Raw genomic sequence first — 14,585 nt, 5'->3', positions numbered from 1 at the left:
CACCTTTCTGAAAGCAGTTGCAGCATCTTTCTGTAAACATCTCTATGGGGGAGGCAGCAGCGTGGAGGGATGGCTGAAAGAATGCTGGTGCAGGAGAGCACTGCTGCACACCCGCTTCAATGTTGGGGCTCACATAGCATAGCATAGCTGGGAACATACTTGCAGAGCATTTATTATTACTAGGGACACATTCTTGGTCTGCATATGCCTGTGTGAGTGCTAGCAATTCATACAGCTGCTGAGCATTCACTACATAAACGTGTCTGACGTGGGCTCGTTCTGGGGCATACCGAGGGCAAGGATTTTTAATGCCTTTTAGAAGTAGTACTTTTGGACCTGTTGACATGCCAAGGGCTGTGTGATAGCAGTTGCCGTGCTGGAAGCGTTGGAAGGACTTGTGCAGTTCTGCATGAAATGCAATTGACTGAACAAATGTTGGAGGACAAGAAGTCTGTAATTACAGACTCAGTGCTGGTTAATATCTAACCAAAGGTGATAGTTGGCTGCTTCCTTCCTCAGTTTTGTGCGTGTTGCATTGTAAAAAAAGTACACCACTACCTTCCTTTTGTTTTTTTGTGATGTGTTTTTCAAGATATAGAAGTTGGTGCAGTTAGCAGAGTGTTTCTGTGTACCTGTAACTACCATATTCTGCTTATTAGCTTCTGAGATACATCTTTGACTTTCATGGTCTACGCACGTGTGACCTTGGAGATGGGTGGAAAGTGCTCAGTGACAGAGAGCGGGGTAGGATCTGTAGCTGAAGCAGTGTGTTGGTCTGCTTCAGAGCACATGAAGGTGGGTGGGTGCTGGGGGGCATTTGTTCAGGTGTTGGTTTTCCAGTTCCAAATGATGTTTGCCTTGGTGCTGTGAGGTGCTGAGTGCTGCCCCGTTCACTGCTATCTCTGCTGACCTTTAAGGATGATAATTGAGTTCTTCTTGCTGAGCCGTGAGGTAGCCTGACTGCTGAGATGCTTGCAAGGACGGGAGACAAAATGTCTGGTAGCCTTGTGGTTAGACCATGGCAGTTTTCATCTTCAAAGTGCTCTGGAAGTGTGTGACTTCGCTCCCAAAGAATGGCTTCCATTTTACAGAAAGGCTGCAGGTTCCGTGACTACTGCTTCTTTCCCCTAGGACAAGAAGAAATTGAGTGCATGTGGAGCACTGAGTTAATGAGGGGATGTCTTTATAAGCTCCTTGTATGTAGCGCATATTGCTATGCACATCCACACCACACGCACCATTTATCTTGGTTGCTGCTGTTTCCCCTGTGATAACCCAGTGTTTGCAGGCAGAACAGATGACTTCTACAAATGAATGATCAGCTCTCAACACAAGTTGAGTTCTTCTGTAACTGAAATTAAGGGCTGTCTGTTTCTTAGTGGAGATGTGTGACTGGAGCATCTTACCCACAGGGTGATAGAAATAGACAGTGAAGAATCTGGCCATGTCTAGTGAAGCTCTTCATGAGCTCTGTGTTTTTTTGCAGTTCTAGTCAGTGAACATAGGTGTACAAGCAGCATTTAAGAAATAACCTTGGATGTTTTTAAGTACTCTTGCAGGAGCAAACCTGTGAACTCTGGTTCAGTTGGTGTACACAACGCTAGCGACAGGCATGTACCGAGTGAAATCCAGTTGGTGGTATAAAAAGGTTCACTCAGTTCAGATGCATATCAGTGTCTGTTGCCAGAGTACTTCTTGGGTCCTGGACATTGTTTTGGGTGCTGGTGTGATGGCTGTTGTGCTAAGATTGAGCAGTGAGTGCTCAGAAGTGAGGGTTTGTCCTGCTTCATGGGTGTGTTGGGAAGAGGCGATGAAAGCCTATCCATGATGGTGTTACCAGCACAGGGCTGTTGGCTCTGCTGTGAGACTGTCCTGTGTAGGCTTTAGCTTGAATGAGTTAATGCCTCTTGATGTTTTAATTACCTTAGTTTTGATCCAGCTGAAATATTGTGGGTTTAGAAAATAGCTGCCCAGTATGCACAGTGGCTGCTTAATGATTTAGTGGATGAAAGGCAGTATTGATGAGTCTCCGAGGAGAGATCTGCTATTCAGGCTCACAAACTTGTTTAGACCTGCAGGGAAGAGTGTGGAACTAAATGCTTCCTCTGGAAGACTACTTAATGTCTAGTTCTTTTAATGCAGCATGGGATAAAAGGTTCTCCTCTAGAAGTGTGGCTGGATGGTTGTTTTTTCCCTACTCTTGTGAATAACTCCCTGTGTTTAGAGTAGGAGAGACCGTATGTTTATGTATGATATATTTTCTCACAGTCAGAGTATAACTTTTTTATTTGCTAATTACCCAATCTAACTTGGATTTAAACTCCAATGGGTTTGCTTTGGAGCTGGGTTACTTCATTTTACAAACTATGCATGTGGGCTGTAGATGGCCTGGATTTGTTGTGGTCCTTCTAGACGTAGTGAAGAGGCACACAAGAGGCAAGCCAGGATGTGATGCTGCAGTCTGGGGGGATAAGTTCACAGGGGTCTTCACGGTGCTCCAAACCAAACCCAAACCATGGGCAATGGTGTCCATTTAAATATGGGCTACTGGGGTGCAGGTTTTGTCATAATACAGATTAAAGGCTCTAGAGTTCTAGCAACAGTCATACCTGACTTGAGTTCCCTCTGTCTTTAAATGATGAGATCTGCTCAGTGTCTGTGTTCTTGCCAAGTGGTGCTGTGCTTCAGTGCTGAGAGAACTCATAATACTTCAGAATTTTTGGGTTGTTTGGGGAACATAGAAATCACTGATGGCACCGAACCAGTGGGGCAAATGTCCTCTTCTGGAGTTTCTTGGTTAGGTTTTTTGTCTTGACTTTATTGAGGTACAGCACCATGACCCTTACCCTAGAGTAGCTTTTACTCAGTGTTCTGGTGCTGTGTTTGACTAAAAACCAAACAGTTGTGAAAACACTGAACAAATGGCTCCGTGATACATAGAAGAAATCTGTAGTAGGCAGTTTTTTTTAATACCATATGAGATTTCTTCAATACTGTTCTGTTGCATAATCTGCAGTGTTGTGGTAATGTATTGCCTTGTGAGAGCAGAGCTTGGCTTGTCCATTATACTGAGCACCCTGATGGAAATTCATTTCCAGTCCCTGCCCATTCCCTGAACAAGTGGCAGAGATAATGGAAATGGAGGCATGGGGACAAAACTTCTATTTTAATTGCCTCTGCTTTCAGTTCCTGGAGGGCAGTTACAGGTTAAATGACATTGTAATCTGATCTTTGACATGCTTTTACTTTCACTTGCATGTGCTGTAACCTCTCAGTCACCGCGTTTGTACCTGTATCCTCCCTTCCTCCAGTCGGTAATGCACGTGTTTGGCTTGTGTTATGAAATCTGTGAAGTTCATGCCATCTGCTGTTGCTGACATTCCATTCCTAGCCCAGCAAGCGCTCTGCACACATCAAGAGCTCCTCTTGCTGCTAGAAGTTACCTTGTGCATGGCAGTATCTTTAGCTTAGAAAGACAGAAGGGACGTCCCAGACTTGCAGCCCCTTTTCTTTCCTTGTTGGAGCGCTCAGTTTTCCTCTGCATGAGTTCGTTACTCTTTCATAAAGAGTTTCTGTGAATAGAAGCTCCATGTCCTTCTAGAGTTGCCTGTTTCACTGGTCTTATAGCTGGAGGAACTGTCCAACTTAGAGCATCTCTGCTGCAAGTACGACTGGTTGTTTTTGTCCTTCCCCACTGGAAAACAGCCAATGGACTCCATCAGGCAATATGCTGCTCTTGAAATCGGTACTGGGGTTTTGTTGACTCTGTTCTGGTTTTGAATTTAAGGTGTATCTGAAATCAGGTAAATGAAAGAAAAGAACGCTTGGAATAGGTGTGTGCACCACTGCATCTTCATCTGATTCTTCGTAAAGACTGAAATCACTCTCAGCAGCAAAATTCAAGTTTCACTTTGTTGGAAGATTGCGATGGTTTTGGTGAATGGCTGGAAAATAGATGTAGCTTAAAAAGCTTTGTAAGGCAGGTTCTTGAATTGCTTATTTTTGACCTAAAAAGAGGAAAAGCCTACAAGCAGAATTTTTTTGGATAGGGAAGAGTTATTAGGAACTTCATGTAAGGTGATGTTAAGTCTCATCTCACTGGTGTCTTGCAAGAGCTTTTGTAGCTTACTAAGGGACTGTGCAGTCTTATCTGTCTGACTTGGCTGAGTGTGTGAGTTGTGCAAAGAAATGTGGTAGCACTGGGTAGTACTTTGTAACCTTTGCACTTATACCTGGCCAAGCTGCCTGTTCCACCGATGGCTGTTAATTCTTTCAGAAGAGAGGAAAAACCTCCAGTGCCAGATGTTAGCTGGATGGGGAAGCTGAATGTCAGCCACTGCATCTTTCTACATGCCGAGACATCTGTGGCCAGAACGCTTTTTTCAGATTGCCATTGTTTTTCTGCACCTCTCCTCTCTAGTTTTTCCTGTTTTTCTTGTTGAAGGATCCCTGGAAAAATGATAGCTTATATGTGTAAACCATACTTAATTATGCAGGCCATTTTTTGAACATAACATCTGTGACTGCATGCTACCTGGCACAGTAAAGTCTCTTTGCTACTTGAAGGTAGCGTAGTGAATAACACAGACATGAAACATCTGTAGTAATCCTTGTAATTTTGATAGCTGATAAAACTACATAGTAAATCCTTCACTTTTGGCATCGTTTGCTTTGGAGGTTGGGAGGTCTGGTGCAATAGTAAACTTACAGTTTTTGTTTGATTATATTGAGGTGGAGAAGGCCTAACTCCTGTAGCTTGAGCAGTGCTTTTTTGTCCTCCTTATTGAAGTCTGCAGAGAGTCGTTCTGTATTCTTCTGGAAGGCACACAGCTCTTGCTTTGATAACCTGTGAGATAAAACCAGGGCATTGCCCACCAGTTCCCTTTCTCTCCTACCTTTTTAGCTGGAACAACCAAAATTAGATTCTCAATTTGCCGTACTGCAGAACAGCTCTGTCTCTCTCCCCGCACCCTGAAAGTTGAGATGAGTTGTTGCTGTGAACAAGATACTGAACTGTTTCTGTTGCCTTTGTAGTCAGCATCCCAGCAAGAGCTGATAATATGGTTGAAAAGCCTTTCTGATAAATGAAAGCTGTTAAAAGAACACAGTCAAGGGTTTTTTGAAAGATGAGGTGCATCTTGTCTTCGGGATCTGGAGTGCCTGGAAATAAATTATTAAAGGAAATGTCTTTTCACCTCATGGAGAAAGGGAGAGGCATTGTAACTTGCTGGCAAAAGGTGTGACAGAACGGATTTTTGCTGTCAAGACTGCTGATAATCAAATTGTAATCTTAAATAAAAACAACAATCTGGGTTCTTGTATTTGTCATTAGAAGCAATCGATAACAATTTCAGTAAAATTCGATCCTTTGCTGCAAGCCTATTCTTGCTGTATCAAGAAATTCCTGATCTTCTCTTCTGGAATTCTCCTATTGGAGGACTGCTGGCTTGAAAGGAAGAGAATAACTTCAGTAAAGGTCTTGTAGAGATGTGTTTGTCTAAGGTGGCTGTGCTGGGGGTTCCCCACTCCCCTCAAAAAACAAAAGATTCTTTGTCTGTCCAGGGTATAAGTGCTCCTGTGGCTACCTGCTAGTGGTAGGGTGATAGAAGCATGGAATGGCCTGGGTTGGAAGGGGCCTTTACAGATCCTCTATGCCCTTCCCTGGTGTGGTATATGGACCTCGGCCAGCTGTTGGGTGCTCACCCACTCCTGCTCCTCCTCAGCAGGAAGGGGGAAATGCTCATGGGTTGAGATAAAGACGAGGAGATCACTTCCAAATCCTGTCAGGCAATACACGCTCAACTGGGAAGGTTAAATCTGTCACCAACTAAAAGAGATTTGAATGATGAGAAGGAACAGGGAAAAATTCAAACACCTTTTGCCCACTTACCCTCCACAACCCCTTCAGGAGCACCCACGGCCACAGCTCCTTCAGGAAATGACCTGCTGCTGTGGCATGGGCCCTCCCCAGGCTATAGGATGGAGATGGGCTCTGCAGCACCTGGGGCTCCTCTGCCACTTTTCTATTGCTCAGGGCCTCCTCCTTGCCCCGTGCCTGCTATGCCCTTGCTGAAATCTGTTTTCCCCAAGGTGCTATGAGCTTAACTGCTGGGCTCAGTGCAGTGAGGCCATTGGAGCCTGGTATGTCTGGATGTTGATATCCAGTTGCAGGTGCTTTGCCATCCTGGCCTGGTACCTCGCAATACTAGTTGTGCACATCCCTAAGGGAAGGCTATTCCACATCTCTAATTGGGGACTGTTGAAGTAGGTGACAGGTGTGAGGCACCATCTTGTTTGCCAGCCTGGAGGCAGAAGGGCAGTGCCCTGCCTGGTGGAGATCAGCTGGTGCGTGGCTGGGCCCTGGCATCAGGTGACTAATCGCTTGTAAACCGACTCATTAAGCAATAAGATGTGGTAATGGGATGTTATGGCTTACCAGTGACAGCCTCGTGCTGAAGGTACGATGTGTGCAGGGGCTGGGGGGCTTTCATGCCTCTGACAAAAGCATTATGGTGCAGGAGTGTTGGATCTGAGATGGCTAAAGAAGAAAAAACAATTAGGCACAAGTGTATTTTGGGGGAGACAGGCCCCAAATCAAGTCATTAATGGTTTTCAAGAAGGCCGTTTAAACGAACCTGGATTGTAACAGATTTCTATTTTAACCTGTGAGGAGCTAAAATGAGGATTTGTGACCCAGATGCTTACGGCTCTTTCCATGAGCTTCTCTGAGGAGGGCTGTGAGGAAAGGCATCCTGCTGTTCATATGGGTACTGCCAGCACCTGAGCCTGATGTTAAAGAGGGAAAATTGATTTCCTTTATCGAATGTTTGAAATCGGAAATTGCAGAAGGAGCTGTGGGAAACGCACCATTTAAAAATACTGTTTTAATTCTCTTCCAGAAATGTCTTTACAGCACAAAAGGACTTAATAGACAGACAGTGAATTCTTTCTATTGCTTCTTAGTGTTTAAATTGAGAAAGTAATACGTGTTGAATTGAGGATTAAGTTTCATGGCTATTCGGTATGTGGTTTCTGCCACTACTGTATTTCTCCTGATGGGTGCTGTGATGAAAGCAAGAGCTGTAATTCCAAACGAGGATGGAACAGAGGAGGCACATGGAGAGGTTGTGGAGAAGGAGCTGCTCTTAGGGTCCCGGAGGCCTGCACGTACTTCAAAAAATTACTGATCTACTGTGTTGTTGTGGTTTGACCCAGCAAGCATTGCTCCCCAGGTGCTGGAGGTGGGGTAAAACCCCTCATGTTAGGACTGGCAAAGTGGCAGTGTCATGCGCTTCTGCTTTAGCTGGGATCAGAATGGTTTGGGTTCAGCATGAGTATGGTGGTGGAGGTGCTTTCTGGGCAGGACAGTAGGATTTGTGTGCAACGTTGAGTTACATGTTACTGAGAGATGAATGTGCTGATTCAGCTGCAGAGGGGAAAGGCAAATAACAAATTCTACTGGAGCACAAACAAAGTACACTGCTGTTTTCTTCTGCCCAATATGAGGTAAGGTGCTGTTGCGCCACTGTAGGAGTGCCTAGGTGAAAAGATTACATTACAGTGATATATATTATGTATATTTTTAACCAGACAAATTTAGCAACTGATACGAGTGGGTTGTTAAAGCTTAATTAAGTAGTTGTGATTTAGAGAGAAAATCATTTTTAAAGACAAAGAATAAGTAGTCATGGAAATGCTTAATGAATGCTCCGATTTTGCCTTCTTTGTGGCCAGCCTGCACATAAATAAATAAATAAACAAATAGAAGGGGGGCGGAAAAAGAAGAAATAAAGGTGTTTTCTTCCTGAGCTATGTTTTGATAGGACTGTCTTAAGCTTCCCCACAGCGTAAAGTTGGTGTCAATCTCCTGCCTGCCATTAGGCACAGTTAGCAGGATAATACATCACCGAGAAGGAAACATAATCAGGCTGCTTTGGTATCCTCCATTTGTCAGCTTGCATTTTGCTCAAGAATCCAGTAAAGCCCTGGGCCCTGCTGCTAATTGTCAGGGCTTTCAAGGCTCCTGGCGTACCCATGCATAATGCATATATGGCATGCAGGCAAACTCCAAAATGCAGCCACTGCAGAGAGAGATGGCGTTCAGTGTAGGGGATTTCAGCAAGACTAATAGGTTTAAGGAAATGGATTTTTTTTTTTCCCCTCAAATAAGTAGGTTTCATTTTTAAATGCCTGGCAATTTTTGCACAGCACAAAGCTCCTTTATTCTAGGTTTTGCCACCCTGATAACGGGTGTCTTCTTTCTTGCTTTCTCCCTTTCCCACTGGCTTCGTCGTGTGTAGATATAATGAGGTTTTATGGCCACCTGGTGTACATTGCTCACAGGAAAAAAAACACACACAAAAAAACCCACCAAAAAAGCAAACACAATACTCAGTGAAGAATATTGAGAGTAGCTGCTTAGTTCCCAAGATGCTTATGGTAGTGTCTGTCTTGGCGCTGCCAAGCTCCTCTGCTGACTGAGCTTCGCTGTGCAGTGTCTGTATGGGAGATGGATGCACAACATCTATGCAGAGACATCTCATTTTTCAAAATATGATTAGTAGAGAATGTTAAATTGTGACTGATGAACCAAGGCCATTGTCCAAGGGAAGACCTTGGTTTTAACCCTTAGTTTAATTGTAGTCATTTTGGCCATGGTGCGTGAATTTCTGGGAGCTGTCTCACCAGGGTGCAATGAGGAGCTTGGATTGGCTTGGCTGCTTTTGGGGAAGGGGTTGTCTTTGGCCCAAAGAAGATGAATCAAAGAATCATTGAATGGCCTGGGTTGAAAAGGACCACAATGATCATCGAGTTTCAGCCCCCCTGCTATGTGCAGGGTCGCCAACCACCAGACCAGGCTGCCCAGAGCCACATCCAGCCTGGCCTTGAATGCCTCCAGGGATGGGGCATCCACAACCTCCCTGGGCAACCTGTTCCAGTGTGTCACCACCCTCTGTGTGAAAAACTTCCTCCTAAGAAGATGAGATGTGGCCTCTTGTGGTAGAGCAAGGAAAGGTTTGGATTGAGTTTATTACAGCCAATGGCTTGCAGCCTCTTCCAGTCAGAGCTGTGGTAATGCTGGCCTTGAGAAGCTGCCTTACCTGGCTTTATTGCATTGGTGCTCTGTCAGTAGCAAGGCTTACATCTTTAGTAAAGGAAGCATGGATATATTTTTTTGCTCACTAGACACCAATCTAGGGAACGTTTTGAGGTTTCTTTCTGACACTGATTTTGCAGTTAACAGAAAACTTGCACTTGTTCTGCAGGGAGCAAGTTGACATTAGTTAGGTCTAAAAAGAATGGTAGTTTACCATAAAGATCAGCACTTCTTTTTTTAACTTGTAAGAACAGTTGGTGTCGCAGCTCTTAATGAAAACGTGGACTCCTACCATACTTTAAAAAAATAGGGGAGAAGTTCACAGCAAACTCCAAGAGGAATTAAACCTTAAAAACTTTGCATGTGATTGCTCAATGGTGTACTGCTTTACCAGCATCAGTTCAGAAGGCAGCTCTGAGGTCATTTGGGGCTGTTTCATAGGAAATCCTGCAGCTGTTGGGAATGATTGCCTTAGGGTTACTCTGTGTTTTGTGTCACTTTGAGGCAGTTTGAGGTGGTCTCTTGGGCAACTCAGAGCTTTATTAAAAAATAAAATACTTTGCAATAAGAGAATGGGAAACTGGGAATTGCACAGGGAGTCCATATGTAGGAGAATGCAACTGGAATTCTGCTCTTAGTTTTGGGAGATTCGCTGTAGATGTTACTGCAGTGTCGTAGCACCCCATTTCTCATAGGTTTGTCTTTACCGTTCTCATACAAAGTGAGGAGTTTCTTCAGTTGAAATCCCATTTCCTCCCCAATGTTTTTGCTCGTATGTCTATCAAGCTTCCTCCCTCCTCCTCTATCATGGTCCTAGGAGGAAGATTCATCTGAATTTAGAACCAGTTGGAGTGCCATAGAATCTTAGAATGGTTTGGGATGGAATGGACATTTAAGATCACCTAGTTGCAACCCCCTGCTATGGGCAGGGACACCTCCCTCTAGACCAGGTTGCTCAAAGCCCCATCCAGCCTGGTCTTGAATACTTCCAGGGAGGGAGCATCCACAACCTCCCCGGGCAAACTGTTCCGGTGTTTCACCACCCTCACAGTAAAGAATTTCTTCCTGATATTTAGTCTACGTCTACCCTACTCCAGTTTAAAACCATTTCCCCTCGTCATGTAGCTACATGCTGTCTGTTTACTGGTGTTAAAGAATGTGTGAGAACACTTACTGGGAAAATGTATTTTGGTGTGAGAGATTCAGTAAAGTCATCGTTGCAGCTTCTAGTTTCAGTTGAACTTGAAATCTGCAGTATCAAAAACATAACGTTCAATCTAAGTATTCATTATTGTATTTTCTTTTCTCCTCTTGCAGGGAAGTTACCCAGTGTGGGAAGATTTTATAAATAAAGCTGGGAAATTGCAGTCTCAGCTTCGGTAAGTCGAGATCTCCTACAATTACTTGTGTGTGTGAATGTTAAGATTAAATATAGCTTCTGCCAGGGTAATTTCTAAGCAAGTCCCAGTAAAATTGTACATATTTCATAGTCAGCATCCGTGTTTGTAATTGCCTCACACTGCTGCTGCTGTTGTAATGTATTTAGGCAAATACATACCTATCACCAACAGTCCATAACAAATGTAGAAATAAATTTCATGGCTTCTGATGGAAAATTTGATAATGTATTGTTTAGTGAATGGGCTGATATGGAATTAGACACATCTTGTCATTTTTATGTCTGTAGAATACAGAAGGTTTATATCAGAACAAGGTTCAAAAAGTTGCTGAAGAGTGTTTGGTAGTCTTAACAGCACTTTCTTCTGCTTTAAAAACCAAAGGAATTCCTGTGCCGGACCTTTCTGCAGTGGTTATTAAAACTTACTTTATTTGCAAATTGCGTTCTGGATTACTTTCTGCAGATTTGTATTAATAAGTGCCATGTCTTTCACACTCAGACCAATTCTGTTATCTCTAGAATTCATTGTCTTGTAAAGTCTGCTTCTGCTAATACAAATCCAAACTCACTAAACCACCATTTCTTCTATGCTCCCCAGAGCGTCAGTGTGTTTTCACAGCACCAGCAGAGGTCATAGGTTTGGTTACTGGCAGTATATTTTGTGGTTCTGCATTGGGAACCATTTCTCAGGAAGCTGTTGTTTAGACCCATTTGCCCTAAATGACTGGAATTTGCTGTTCTCCCTTGCCATACCTAAAACATCATACTTCTGTGTGGTTTTTCCTTTTCCAGCAATCGCATCACATTAAGGGACTGTGAAGGAAGTAGGGGAACTAGTAAAAGAGGAATGGAGAGCTTTTTCCTCTCTTTATACTCTTTAAACACAAACCTTCTGGAAGGAATGAGAATTAGTTGTATTTCCCCGTCCCATAGTGGTGCATTCAGTGTAGTACTTCTCTAGCTGGGGAGCATGCAAGCAGGCAGCTTGAAAGCCTGTGCTTGAGGATTTGCTGTTAGCAAATGTGAGCCTTTGGTTCATTTCTCTGTGCTCTCATAGGGGAGAGCAGATGTCACCTGAGCTGGAGCCAGCTCTGCCTGGATCTTGTTGGCGGAGAAATGGAACTTTGTTATTAGCAATATAATTAATAATTAACAAGATCGCACACGGATAACAACATTATCTGTGAGTTTGGAGGACTAAGATCACAAACACTGCTGAGGAAAATCCCAGGAAAGGTTATCTATTTCCAGGGCTAAATGTTACTAGCTAACTGGAGACCTGTCAGGTTGGTTTTGTTGGGTTTTTTTTGTGTTCCCTTTTATCTCTGGGGCACTTGAAGAGCCCTTATGCATGCGGTTGGACCTCTCATGCCTGTTATTCGAGATCAGATCTTTTGTGCTCTCTGTAGGCCATTTGCTATGCTGCCAGTTATGTCCTCTGTATTTTGAGCATATTTGGAGTGAGGCTTGCATAAAATCTGCCCTAATTACGGAGTTCTCTGGTCTTTTTGGCTGAGGATCAGCTTTCCTGCTGTTCTCCTGTGGGTTTTTTATTTGTTTGTTTTTGGTTTTTTTTGTGGGTGGGTTCTTGTTTATTTATTTATTTATTTCAATTATTTGAAGGTACAGAACAGTTTCATTTAAATTGAATCAACCAGAATATAAACGATCACAAACCTGACAGCAATCTGAGGCAGAGCAAAATCACCTGGAAATCTGTAACTGGCGTTTGCTGTTGCCATCCACTTGAACAGGTGTTGGTCTGTGCATGCTTTTCAAACAGAGGGAGATGGGGTGAGCAGAGAGGTCCCATCCCTCTCAGGAAAGGGACCTGCCCCCTGCTCACTCCTCCTGGAGCACTGCGTCAGAAAATCTTCCTTTTTGGAGGGGAGAATTGCTTCCCCTCCCACCACTGTTTTCCCTTTTACCCAAGAAATCCAAACCTGCATGGTTTCTAGGAGGTTGTTATTTTCCGTTTCAGGAAATGCTCATACTCAAATGAAAGATTTAGGAGAGCGTTTGGCCAGGATCCTGTATAAAAATAAGGCATACTTATTCTCAAAATACACATGCACCCTGGAAATAGCAGTGGCTGTAATTTGTACACTAATGGTTTCAGTATAATGCGTGTTAGATTTGTTTTTCATGTTTGACTGCTTAATATTAGTTCATCAGAGGAAATCAGCTAGAAGGGGGATGGCTGTGCTCTTTTGAAACAGCACCTGTCCTGCACAATTCACAGCGCAGAATTAGCCTGGCTGCCTCCAAGTCCATAGTGCTGACACAAAGCAAGGAAGAGATTAAGAAAGGAATGAGGGAAAAGGCTAAAATCACATAGAAAGGAGAATATTTCTGTGGCCTCTGCAGGGTCTCAGTGGCATTCTTTATAAGCCTAAATGTTTTTGGCAATAATTAAATAGGCAGCAATGAGACAGTGCTAATGTTTTGTTATCTGTATGCATTTCAGGACTACAGTAGTAGCAGCTGCTGCCTTCTTGGACGCCTTTCAGAAAGTGGCTGACATGGCTACTAATACACGTGGTAAGCAGATGTGTCAATATTGAGTTTAACAGAATGCTGCGTGGTTTATACCATTTGTCGTAAGAGAAAAGTCTAACTTATTTCATGGACAAGCAGATCCTGTGAGACATCTGTTGTACGGACTTGCATATTGAAAACGTGACATGTGAAAAAGGAAGTTGCCATTTCTTTACCAAAAAAAAAAGCTGGAAACCTGTAATTTAAATGTGTCATCAATCATGTGAACTCTTCTAATTACCATTTGAATTATATGTTGATGAATAATATTTCAGAAAGCAAGATTTACTGAAATCTGTATTCACTGGTGCTTCTGTACCTTAAGTAAAAATAAAATCTGTAAGACTTGCTATTCAGCTGCTGTAGCTGAATGTAGGGTTGCTGATGATAGAGCTGATAACAGTTCGTGCTCTGGCCTTTGGGGTCTGTGTATAACAATGACGGTAGCTTGTACTTGTATTTTTAAGGCAAGTCTTCCCTTGTCCTTCATGAAGTTCGACATTACTACCAAAAACAATTTGCCTTCTCTGTGGGCTTCTCTGGTGGCAGTGTAAGCTTGTTGGTTACAAGGCAGGCCAAAACAGTACAGCTGGCAATCTTTCCAGGCTGCTGAGTTGGAAGAAAACAAAAGGCTGCTTCTCTGTGATGTTGGATGCCCAGTGACCAAGGCAGCATGTGCAGATGTCCATGCAGAGGCAGGGCAGTCCCCATGGTCACTGTGTCCCTGAGCTCCGTCACTGAAGAGTAGTTCTGAATTGGATTATTGCTGCCAAGTGAGTGGCTTTTGGTCCCCTCTAACCTTAGAGGCTTGGTAATGTGTTTTTTTTTTTTTTGAAGTCCTACTATGTCCTTGGTGTTTGAGTTGGATAGAAATAAAGCAATATTGCTAATGTGAGGAGTTTGCATTTTTGTCAGCAGTGTGCAAGCTCAGCCAGACTTGCATTTCCCCCCTGCCATTTCTGGCTAAGAGGAGCAGCAGCAGCTGCTGGAGCACATATCAAGCCATAGAATGACAACAGGGAACAATGATTTTTCCTTTTTAAAGCTAATATTTACATTCTGATTTGCAGTTCCTTCACTCTGTGCATGCCTTCTGTAAATTTTGCATCATTACTCAAGTAAAATAATCAACTTTTCAGAAAGCAAAGTAAACTAAGGATGGAACCTGGGGCAGCCCTTAAGCTGGATTTCTAAAATGTCTTCCCTTTGAGCTTGTTCTTTTCTATTTCTTTTTCCTCTGTCTCCCAAAAGGAAAACAAAGTTAGCCCTACCAAAATCCTTGAGACTTGTGTTGTCTTCTGGCTGTGCTGGCAGGCTTACAGAACCTCATTCAGATACAGAACGAATGAAACTCTCCTATTTTCTGACAAAAATGGCTTGTGTGGGTATTGAAGGGTATTTTGCACTTTCTGCTATGTTACTTGGACTGTGTCCAGCAAGCATCGTGTCTTGTCTCTTATCTCTTAGAACACATCCTTCACAAAAGAAGCTCTGTGAATCTAGGCCTGCCAACTTTGTATAGTTCCTCTGTTCTGTCTTTCTGCCTCTCCT

The 14,585-nt window shown here is 43.3% G+C and overlaps 1 protein-coding gene across 24 annotated transcripts in view; it reads left to right on the top strand.

Moving 5' to 3' along the window:
* The window catches only part of MTSS1 (MTSS1, I-BAR domain containing), a 118,420-nt gene that overhangs the window by 5,461 nt on the left and 98,374 nt on the right, over positions 1 to 14,585 (top strand). For all 24 annotated transcript variants that reach the window (XM_040679289.2, XM_040679190.2, XM_040679180.2 and 21 more), the window contains exons 2-3: positions 10,415 to 10,476; positions 12,964 to 13,037. In XM_040679289.2, the coding sequence (XP_040535223.1) occupies positions 10,415 to 10,476; positions 12,964 to 13,037 (136 nt within the window). The remainder of the gene's footprint in view (positions 1 to 10,414; positions 10,477 to 12,963; positions 13,038 to 14,585) is intronic.

The sequence above is a fragment of the Gallus gallus genome, chromosome 2 (assembly GCF_016699485.2).
Source record: "Gallus gallus isolate bGalGal1 chromosome 2, bGalGal1.mat.broiler.GRCg7b, whole genome shotgun sequence".
Taxonomy (NCBI): domain Eukaryota; kingdom Metazoa; phylum Chordata; class Aves; order Galliformes; family Phasianidae; genus Gallus; species Gallus gallus.
The sequence above is the reverse complement of the archived record's forward strand: the minus strand, read 5'-3'. Positions and strand labels throughout refer to the sequence as shown.